The sequence below is a fragment of the Gobius niger genome (assembly GCF_951799975.1).
Source record: "Gobius niger genome assembly, chromosome: 6".
Taxonomy (NCBI): Eukaryota; Metazoa; Chordata; class Actinopteri; order Gobiiformes; family Gobiidae; genus Gobius; species Gobius niger.
The window spans coordinates 17,731,426-17,742,735 of NC_136857.1; the positions used below are offsets into that span (position 1 = coordinate 17,731,426).

Sequence of the window (11,310 nt, forward strand, 5' to 3'; positions counted from 1 at the left end):
CCCTTCACAAAATTACTCAGCAAATAACACTAAAAAGTTTTTCAATGACACATAGGGATATAGGGATAGCAATAGATCTCAAAATATTTCATTCCACACCCAATTATACAAATATATGTAAGGAATTTGGATATTATGTTTTTTTTATTATCATAAAATTTTCTTAACATTGGGACAAAAAGGTGGGAGAGGGAAGGGACAATAAAGGTCCATTTAGTCACCCTACACCAAAAACAGCTTTCATTCACAAAATTCATACAGCAAGAAAGCATTTGCACTTGTATTAAATCTTCATCTAGTCACCTTACAGTAATTTATTGCCAGAATCCTCTTGTCAAGCAGCTTTGTCACGGCATACAGACCTTTAGGGAGATTAATCCTGGTTCCTAATGCTCTTGAGCCCTTGGGCAAGGCATTTCACCACCTACCCATGCATCAGTCTGAGTGTGTGTTCGGTTCCGGTCAAAGAGGTCATTAGCATGAATGCCACATCTGTCATTTTGCCTTGGGGCGGATTTGGCAAAAGCAGCTCATCATCAATAATAGTGTGCGTTAATTGGAGCGATGGAATAATGGGCGTTGTATTTAAAGCTCTGTATTGAACTGTATGACGCTGACGTACCTTATAATATCATCCATCCCTTGTGCCTATTGCATTCTGGACACCATTTACAAATGCAGACAAAGACAGGCACTCACTACACACACTATAGGTGACATAAATAACTCGTGACACGTAGGAATATTTACGCTGTAAGCACATTCGGTAATGCTGGGAGCTGAGGCTGCCTGTCTCCTCTGCCTTGTCCTAGTTTTCTTCCCTCCGTGCACACACAGAGTCAACAGCATAGTCCCTTTAAAACCGGAATATGCCCACAACCTCTTAGCCTCGCCACTCTTCTGTTCTGCCTGAATAAGCTGCAGAGCCTTAAGTGAGGGTGGAGAGTGTGACCGAGCGATGAAGCAGGACTGTTTATTCATTCAATCTGACTCAGGCTTTTTAAAGGAAGCTTTCCACGCCATCCATTGTTTCGAAGCATTTGAAATACAGGAGCCAAAAAGATAAAATGAAATTCTTTTGCGGCCTCATACTGTGCAAACATCAACAAAGTCGAACATTGTGGATATCGGTACGTCAATTTCAAGGTTCCAAAGAGGTTTTGCGATCGTAACATGCCTGTATACATGGTTAGTATGTTAGCAAGGCGTGTGTTGGCCACGGTTAAATCTGGTGCATTTACTTTGTGCAGTGATTTGCTGAATGTTCATGTATGTGCACTGTCCTCTCCAAAAAAACCAATAAAGTTGAGTATTAATGGATGGGCCTACAAGCTACATGGCATGTATAGCATATTTGAAGGGTACAAGTACAAAGCCCAGCACCTAGCTTAACCTAACCAAACACAGCATTGGGGGTAACTTATTACAAAAGTAACTTATAGTAAGTTACAAAAATATATTACTTTTTTCAGTAACTAAGGAATATATTATACCTAAATACGTGAATATATTAGTCATTGTAAATGGTTTGTATTGGTGCATGACAGAAAAAATGCCAAACTCCCCCCAAATAAAATGCCGCACCAAATCAAGATGGACACTGGTGAATAAGATGTGTAGTTAATGTCCTCATAACAAAACACAAGAGAATGGGGAAAGGAACTGTGACTGCACTTTTGCTCGGTGGCATTATTACTATTTTCAGTTTATATTTTGCCAAAAGTATCTCAGAAGTAACTCAAAGTAGTGTAACTCAGCTACATTTTTGAAACGGTAATATGTAATACAAACATATAACATTTTTAGAACTGTAATCACACATGTAGAATATATTACAATTTTAAAGTAGCTTGCCCAACACTGAGCTGTTTGTGCTGGATAAACAAGTATTTACTCATCTTTAAAGGGGCTAGATGCAAGTTGGCCATGTTACACTCACTACTGCCACTGTCATATGTGTAACTGCACCTTCTATTAAGCTCGTGCATGACAACTTTTTGAGTGACAGTGCAGAATTTTAGAGGCAGTTGTGGTGAACAGGTCTGGGCTCATTCTACACATTCGGACATTGCTGGAACATGTAGGGGGAGGAAAATACATAATTAAAAATTTTAAATGCCGTATAGTCCCTTTAATGTAATGATGTGGATCACAATTAAAAAGCAATAAACGCAAACAACAACACAAAGTTAGTGGGTGAAACAGATAGCATACTTTACTTACTTTTAGAAGCCTTCATACTTTTAGAAGGATTGATTTTTGGACAGTGTGTGCTTACATGTTGAGTTTGCTTGTTCTCCCTGAATCTAATTCAAGTTAAAAGTTTAAAGTTCAATACAACTTCAGAAACAGTAACTTTCCCACAATATTCTAATCCCTTGATGTTTCATATTAAGATCTTTCTGGCTTCATAATGATTGTCTTCATTTCCACCTCAAGGCCTGAATCGTTCCAATAATGATTACTAATGAGTAAATGTCCTGCCCTCCGAGAGTACTTCATCAGAACTCAAATTCATTCAATATTCTCCCTCCCGTTAGGACTCACCCACCAACAAGCTGCTGTATGCCAAGGAGATCCCTGAATATAAGAAGAGAGTACAGTGGTATTATGCGCAGATACAGGAGATGCCTCCACTGAGCGAACAGGAGATGAACGCGCACCTGGCTGAGGAATCGAGGGTAAGCAGACTTTAATTTAAAGGGGAAAATCAGTATAAACATAACTTGCTCACTGACAGATACCGTAAGGGAACAGATTATCTCATCTTCACAGCTTCTGCTTGTGATTGAGTGAGTTAAGGAAACAAATAAACATTTTGCCCTCAAAGTTACACATGTGGTAGAAGCAGACAAAATAGCATACTGTATATAATAGTAGTATTTGATAGTTCCGTCACCGAATGGAATTATCTCCAAAAGTCAGCCTGCAAAGCTTAAACATCAAACATCTGTCCTTCTTTCGGCATTATATCAATATGGAGAACCAGAACATAATCAGTCAGATGATTTCAGTGTCGTCACTTATAAATACACAACTGTTCCTCTTTCTCTTGTAGAAATGCAGAAATGAATTCAACACCAATCTGGCCGTGACAGAGATCTACAAATATGCCAAGAGATACAGAAACCAGGTACGTTTGAAATCTGATTCCTATCTGATACAGTGGTGGGTCTGAACTGGCCTTTCACTTGCGACACATCGCCCTGTACCCTCAGCTGTATCAAGTTTCTCATCTGGGCATCAGAGCGTGACATACCAGTCTGTAGATTATTGTCTCTCCGAACTCTCACCAAGTGTCACTCAGCCTCTCAAATAAAGGGGGCTGACGTGTTGGCGGTGCTAAGTCATTATTTTTCTTTCTGTAAGTGTTTCTGAGAAAAGCTTTATGTCAACACTTTTCCCACCACTTCAGTTCAGTGATCCTTTTCAACCCGCATGTTCAGTGGCAACGTGAACTGCTCTCAAGTTATTGTTTCAGCAAAAATGCTACTGAAATAGAGGTTTTTTCGACGGTTGCAGTGATTTGATTTAGGATTTACTTCTGATGCCTTTTTAATAAAACTTTCTCGATTGTTACTGCTTTGCATCCGAATTACTGACATAAAAATAGCACAGTAAAGTAACATAAACACACTCAGTGAAAGGTTGGGAGTTGGTAACTGTCAAATACATTAAAGGGATGGTCTGTAAGTTTAAATGTATTATTTAAGGGAATGAATGTATTAGACTTTTTCTGATGTCCCTCCCTTTGCTGATCTCACTAACACTAACCTCCGTGCCATCACTATGACCAATGAGATGAGCTTTCCTGTAATCCGGCCTGTCAGGTTCAATCAGGAGGGAAGGGGAGGGATCAGGATCGTTTACTTTGGGAAATTCTTTCTCTCTCACTCCTCATTTTGCAAAGAAGGAGTGGCTTTCAGGTCCAATCAGGAGGAGGGGGGTATTGTTTACTTTTAACAACTCACTCACTCACTCACTCCTCCCCTTGCAATCTTACAGACTATCGCTTTAAGTATTGTAAGAGCTAATGCTTCTCCCACGACTACTGCAAATTGTATTACTATTACTACTGCCACCACTGCTACTATATTTAGATATTCTAAAATTGCATTAAACGATCATCAGTAAATCAAATTCCCACAAACACCAAACAGTGTAATTCACATGTTCAACTCAGCACCCTCCCTGCTTAATGTCAAGTTTCAGCTCTGACCCTGCCCCTCCTCCAGTGAGTCGTTCGCTCTGTAGTGCTGTGAGTATTCTCCAGAGAGGCTTAGTCAGTGGTGACTGTGCCTTAATAGAGAGCCCTCATGGTAATAGCATTTAGCTGCCTTCCTCTGTCAGGCTACTGTACAGACATGGGCCAGGGGCTTAGAGCCTGATTCACAGTGCTGTATGAATGGGCGCTGATTGCCTATTCTCCCTGCTCCGGCTCAGTTCGCTCTGCCTGGTAGCACGCTGCCGCTAAGAGCCCATAAATCCCACTGACACTATGACAACTATTGGGCATGAAAAACACAGCCGGCGTGGGTTTGGTAAATAAGTGGTGAAGAGCCTTTGTGGTGTGGAGGCATGCGTGAAGAAGGCAAGAGGCTGGGGCACGTTTCAGCCGCTCTCTTCGACGCTTGAACGCTCGACAGACTAAAAGTACCCTTTGTTTTGTGGTGTTGCATCAGGCGCACTCTAAGGTTTTTTCCCATGACTGATTTTTCCCCTTTGGACAGGAGGAGGAAGCCATGTTTGAAGAGTTAGTTTGCCTAAATATCTCAGAGTGAATTAATGTGACTGTGAATGATTGTGTATGCATGCCTCTGTTAGCCCTCCAACTGACCCGAGTGTCACCCTGCTGCGTTGCATTTTAGCATTGGATGGAGCTAGTAATTTTTTGTCGTCTTTCTATGGTCATTTTGCGTCTTAGTAAACATAAATTGACTTGTAAAAATATGTTGATGCATTTTTGCCACTTTGTCTTTTGCTGTGTCACCCAGGTGGTGACTGCTCTGGAGGCCAACCCAACCGCACGTCGAACCCAGCTGCACCACAAGTTCGAGCAAGTCATCGCGCTAGTGGAGGACAACATCTATGAATGCTGCAGCGAAGCCTGAAGTCTCTCGTCTGTGTTTCTCCGCGCTAAGACCAACTTCTCCCTCCTCTTCCATCCGAGTGGATTCTCGGGAATGTTGGCCACTGAGGGATTAGCCTTTTTATAAGTGTCATTATTATTCCCAGCTCCCCACCGCCACAGACTTTAATAGTGTGAAAAGCAGCGGAAGGACATATATATAAAACTGCCTCTCGTCTCAAGCATCATTTATTAGCGCGGTGTTCGGCATTTTCACATGTGGGAAGCAATTTCTATTGCCAAATCGTTTCCCGGCGAAAGTAGCAGATAAAATGCCGGTTTCGCTCGACTGTCAAAATCAGATGAGTCTGAAGATGCTATTTCTGGATGTCTTTAGCGTTGCTGGGACCTAAAGCCCTGGTGGCAAAACGCACTGAGCCCTTCTTAAAGGGATTGAGCCAATGATGCACTGTACTGTAATATAATGTCCATAGCAATATTTATAGATGTGTTATAACACTTTGAAGTGGTCTGTCAGGATCAAAGAAGGACCTTGACAAACTCGCCCATCTCCTAAAACCTGCATCATTCTCAGGTGTGACTGCTGAAGATTTTAATTTCCATAGGTGCTTTAAAATTACAATACTGTGCAAAGGTTTTAGCAGGCTCAGAACTCTATACACATTTATTTGTTTGTGTGAAACTGAAAAACGTCACTCTGTCATATGAAATAATGCGCATTAGAAGATTATTTACCGTCAGAAAAAGAAAAAAACTTTTGTCCCTGAACTAGATAGATTTTTACATCCCAGTCTTAAATTAGCAACAAAAGCACTAGTGCCTTGACAGTGGCAGAGCGTGCATCTAGTTTATTTTTTTGTTTAGCAACTTTATTATGACATTGCCACATATTAATTAGTCCATATGGCCTTGTTGAAATGCTCATCTAAGACCTTTTCACAGTATATTTATATCCAAGTGTGTTTTGCAGGTTGATGACGGGGTTTGGAGGAGGGAATGAAGTGTAACTATTATGTGTGGGTATAAACCCGCATTGAAATGAATGCGTTTGGGTGCGGCGCGGTTCAATGGGAAGAGCTGCATTAGCGACGTGTTAATCCTTGTTAAACAAACGAGAATCACCATGGATTAAAAATTACAACAAGAGGGAAATTTACATATATGGAAATAACGTGAGCTCAATATAATCTGAAGAGAGGATGACTGTATTTGTGACGCCAAATGACTTGTCAAAGTTTGTGAAATAAATTATAGTATTTAGGATTTTAACATGTCCCAGTCTGACAGTGTTTTTCTTTCGCTAAGTACCGGGGCTCCTGTCATGTCCAAAATGCATTATGGGAGAGCAATTTTTTAACAACATTTGAAAACCATTAAGCTCTCGGCGCTGTCATACTTAAGCCAACGGAGCTGCAGCATCTGGAATTTCTCAAAATGAGTCGTAAAAATGCACTTGAAAAAATCCGAAAGGAAAAAAGGCCATGCTGTAGATGTTTAGCATTTTTATTGCAGTAAACACAGAATAATTTCCACAACACCGTCTGCATGTCATTAACACAAATAAGAAAATAATAATCCCATTGATTAGCATTAAATCCCCTTATATCTGCATGTAAACATTATTTGCACAGTCTGTTGTAGGAAGCATCTTCTTCCAGTAGAGGCGCTGTTCTGGTTCATCGCTTTACGCTCAAATCCACTTGTGATGAGATGAACAATGGGTACAATTTTATGTCTGACCAACAAGCTGCAACTACATGAAATATTCCAAACTTACTACAAACTATTGTTTCAGAACTCACAGCTTTGATGACCCAAGCTTAAAAACCTGGGTCACTCACAAGCAGTACTAAGTAACTTGTTTACCTTAATAAATCCTTTTCGTTGTCCCATACATATACAAGTGTTGATGGGATGATTGGGGGGTCTTTCATCTCCCCCTGGTGTCTCTGGCCAGAAAACCACAATTGCAGCTTTACTGCACCGGGTCGGAGTCACCAATACACACTAATGGCAAAGCTAACTGCGGGCTAGCGCCACTTAACAGTATTTACAGCCACGTTTGAGGGAAAAAAATGATCTCCAGTGTGTAATTGGATGTACAATATCCCTCTCTCCTTTGTCTTTTCAGTCAGTGTAGTATTTACTCTCACGGACAATTAATGAAAAAAAACAAAACCGTAAAATGCTACAATGCTTGCAGTGCCGCTTATGGCCTCTAGGGGCATGAGTTACTTAGTACTGCTTTCAGTAAAATGTGTCAGGCATTTTGTGAAAGCCTAGCCTATGCCAAAGCAATAAGCAAATCACAGCACAATATGAAGTTTGACTGTGACTAATGTCATATCAAACCAAAGTATAAGCCATAACAATCACAACAAATGAAGTAGCCTAAACCAAAGCTTTTATCTACTCAAACTATATATTATACTTTTCACTACTCAAATAAGCGATCACTTCCACAAGCTAATTTAGTGAAGTGTTTTGGGCTCACCAGCGGCAACAATACTTTCAAAGAGAAGAAAGAATAAAATTACTTTGATGAATTAGGGGACGATGCTTTGATGGTAGTGGGAGATTGGACCGCGTTCAGCTGGACGGGCACCAGTACGAAGCCCCTTATGTTCTCCGGGTTAAACTCTTTGAAGCCAACTGAACACTTCCCATGATTAAACGGATGGAAAATATGCACGCTGGTTTTTCAGTGTGTCTCACCAAATGTGCAGTGGTGCCGCTGAGAAGACTCGGAGAGGTAAGTCGAGAGGATTGGCCAAAGGAACGTGGTGCAGCCTGGCTCTGGTAGTGGACTGTAGGCCCCATGTGCTCAAGACAGATGGGACGTGGAGGGGTCGTGCTGTTAGGGGGGGTCAGGCTGGGGTCACCTGGCTGGAGGACATAGATGAAGTCTGGGTCTTGGAGAGAGTGGTGCCAGCGTCATCATCATCGAAAGGGTTTCTTCCACAGCACACAGTGGTGATCATACAGTTTCTGAACTGTAATAGAAAACAAGTCTAAAATATCAAAATATCAAAACCTAGTGTTCCAATCATCAATGGCGGGGTCAATGTTAGAGGGGTGGACAACTGTGTCAATTATATACCGAATAAGACAGAATATGTACATTCAATTAATAAATAGCCACACAGTTAAAAGACAACTTAAAGACCAAAACAAAAATCTTTACATGAGCAAAAAAACAAAAAAAATAAATAAAAACTTGACAAAAAAAAGGCTCCGAAAACACAACAACATTGGAACAAAAAATGTGATAAAATGTGATAAAAAGTGACGACATCAATGCAACAACACAAGCAAAAATCTTCAAGAGCCATTTTCAAGGTCTTAGCTTTCAAATGAGGCGTTACACTGGCGGTACTCTGGCCTGTGTAAGCTCTCCAGGTGAGAAGGCGGGGGTTAAGAAGTTAATACCTGTTTGTTGAGGAGGATGTAGATGATTGGGTTGTACAGGGCGGAGCTTTTGGCGAAGAAAGCAGGAGCAGTCATGAAGACAGGTCCAAACTCTATTCCCTGATTGGCGAAGATGTACCAGGCCACAGAGGCGTACGGGACCCAGCACACCATGAACGAGATGATCATCACCACCACCATCCGGGTCACCTCTCTCTCCGCCCTCTGAGTGGTTTCCGACTCCTGCTGCTGGGCTGCGGCCTAAACACATGTAAAGAAGTCATCACAAATTCATTTAATACTCTGACTTTATGACTTTGTTAGTGTACTCATTCTACAACCAGTGCCTCAGGACAACTTGGGCCAGGAACTTGGTCAAGGTTACCCAACAAGAGGATTAGCCTACTGTGCTAGTTTAGGACTCATAGGAGAAACCGGGGTGCCGAAAGGAAACCCACCCAGACACAAGGAGAACATGTGTCTCCACAGAAAAAGGCCCAACGTGGGAATCAAACCCAAAACTATCTTTTGTCTTCAATTAATAAGCCAACTAAATGCTACGAAAGAGCATATCTCGAATGAGAAAATGTAAAACTTACAAATTTGGATTAGAGTAGAGACACTGAAACATTTTGGCTTGAAGGTCCAAAAATGTTTGGCTGAGGGTCAAACAAAAATTATTTTGCTTTTGGTCTATCGGCAACTGACTAGATTCTGCAAAAATACACTAGTTTGTCCCCTTTGCATATCTAAAATCACAAAAATCTTTGTCCAAAACATTAATCTATTACAAATCTATTACATTTTTAATGTCAATGTCAATGTCAACTTTATTTCTATAGCACATTTACAAAAGCAAAAGTGCTTTACAAATTGAGAAGATAACCTATAAAGAATACAATCTTGATGGTTGTCAGTGTGTTTCTCTGTATCAGTACTGCAAATGACTGCTTACTATGTCCATACTTTCAATGACAGACCCTGAAAACCCAGTGATGTAACTTTCAAAAGATAAATGAATCTAAATGTATCTGATTAAGAAATACAACATAGAAGAAAAATAAATCAATGCTTAGATCCATCGTCAGACATTGGAATTGACCAGGAGCAGGTGTAACAGTCATCACACACGCAACTTTGTTATAGCTCACTATTGATTTCAAACAGGACCGGAGCATAATTTATCAACGTTAATGACACTAAGACAAAGAATACACAAACATGTCCTGGCAATATGTATAATAAATGATAATGATGATGGCATTGGGCTTACACAGGAGCAGACAGACTGGCTTTCAGCTGGAAGGGCCTGGCTCTAAGCTGCGGTATGCCCTTCTGAAGCGTCCTTGAGCCACTAAATCCTTTACATCTCCAGAGACTGTGCTCAGAGATGCCCCTAACCTTCATGTGGAAGGGGGGCGAGGTAAAGTAAAATATATACATTTACTTATCTACCAACGGGGATAAACAAGGATCAGATTCTCCTGTTATTAATATTGCATCAGGCACCAAGAGAGTGGCTTCCTACCGCGCGCACAGTGCAGAGGAGGCGACCGTAGCAGAAGAAAATGATGATAAGAGGAATGGAGAAGTGCAGGATGAACATATAGATGACGAATGAGGTGTTGTTGATCTCGGGCTTCGGCGTGTAGTAGTCGATCCCACAGGAGCACTGCATACCCTCGGGGATGTACCTGTACCAGCCAACACATTAATAATATCACTTTCAAGCCGCAGCATGATGACTAGGGCGTCTGTGGCTTTTTATAGCAATGCAAAGCAAGCAAAACAATTCCCTCAGGTTCCGATTATTGTGCTATTGAATTTGTATCTGTTTAAGAATGAAAGAGCGTGCGTACCGGGACCATCCGAGGAGGGGAGGGGCGGCACAAGTCAGAGCCATTACCCAGGTGAAGGCCAGGCCAGCTAAAGCGTGCTTCTCTCCAAAGCGGAAGTTGGCCATTGGCTTGCAAACCACAAGGTAGCGTTCAATGGCCAAAACCACAAGTGACCACAGGGCAATCTCTCCTGCAAGATGAGATCAATTAGACAAAATGCTTTAGTCCATTACTTGTGCAATACAAATGCACAACACAAACTCCATTTGCTGAGATCGAAAATAAGACAAGACCAAAGAAAAAAAATCTAAGTTTCACGGGCTTACCTCCTAGTGTGGCAAAGAATCCCTCAATGTTGCACCCGATGACCCCAAGGCTGAAGTACCCATGCAGAGCAGTGTAGAAGGTGACAGTGAAGCCTCCCACCACCATAAAGAGATCTGCCACCGCCAGGTTCAGCAGCACATAATTCAGCGGAGTCCGCAGTCTCTTGTGTTTGACAGTGACAGTCAGAGTGAGGAAGTTGATGGGAAAGGCCGTGATCATTAGAAAGAACATGTAGGCGGCTAAAAGCGAGTATTTCCAGGGCTCAGCCAGGTAGTACTGCGGGTACTCGAATGGGCTGCGCACCACCCCAGTCTTATTAGACATGGGCACGTAGAAATTGGGCCCCTCTGTGCCATTCATCGCTGCAGGTGATAGGAGCTGAAATGTCCTCTAAGATGCTGACAGTGAAGGAAAAGAGTAGTGCCTTTTCAGAAGAACTTGCACCGTCCTGTCATACAGCTGCAGAGGAAATAGCACCAGGATGGATGGCTATGGTGATAGCAAGATATGCAGTGCAGTCCCCAGGAGGGGAGCAGCACCTTTTAACAGGAGGCCGGATTAGGGACATGTACGAAGTTAAGTGTTAGCATACATGGTATTAGGAGATCTCAGTCCCACACACACACAAACACTCACATGAGGCTTTTA

At 41.8% G+C, this 11,310-nt stretch overlaps 2 protein-coding genes across 2 annotated transcripts in view; one reads left to right on the top strand and one right to left on the bottom strand.

The window, feature by feature from the left end:
* Positions 1 to 6,346, top strand: part of plxnd1 (plexin D1) — a 124,696-nt gene extending 118,350 nt beyond the window's left edge. The window contains exons 34-36 of the mRNA XM_079557741.1: positions 2,541 to 2,681; positions 3,059 to 3,133; positions 4,995 to 6,346. Coding sequence (XP_079413867.1) covers positions 2,541 to 2,681; positions 3,059 to 3,133; positions 4,995 to 5,111 — 333 coding nt within the window. The 3' untranslated portion in view covers positions 5,112 to 6,346. The remainder of the gene's footprint in view (positions 1 to 2,540; positions 2,682 to 3,058; positions 3,134 to 4,994) is intronic.
* Positions 6,347 to 7,390: 1,044 nt separating this feature from the next.
* exorh (extra-ocular rhodopsin) lies at positions 7,391 to 11,098 on the bottom strand. The gene is made up of 5 exons (XM_079557771.1): positions 10,662 to 11,098; positions 10,357 to 10,525; positions 10,026 to 10,191; positions 8,519 to 8,758; positions 7,391 to 8,082 (listed from the first exon to the last, which is right to left on the bottom strand). The coding sequence occupies exons 1-5, from the start codon at positions 11,020 to 11,022 to the stop codon at positions 7,957 to 7,959; spliced, it is 1,062 nt and encodes a 353-aa protein (XP_079413897.1). The 5' UTR covers positions 11,023 to 11,098; the 3' UTR covers positions 7,391 to 7,956.
* Between the last annotated feature and the right edge of the window lie 212 nt (positions 11,099 to 11,310).

Excerpts from the sequence above, each read along its gene's own strand:
- exorh (XM_079557771.1), bottom strand. The coding sequence starts at position 11,022 with ATGAATGGCACAGAGGGGCCCAATTTCTACGTGCCCATGTCTAATAAG. Across the intron at positions 8,759-10,025 it reads TCCTCTGCACTGTGCGCGCG|GCCGCAGCCCAGCAGCAGGA; the intron begins GTAGGAAGCCAC and ends ACATGTGTTTAG. Across the intron at positions 8,083-8,518 it reads ACATCCTCCTCAACAAACAG|TTCAGAAACTGTATGATCAC; the intron begins GTATTAACTTCT and ends TTTCTATTACAG.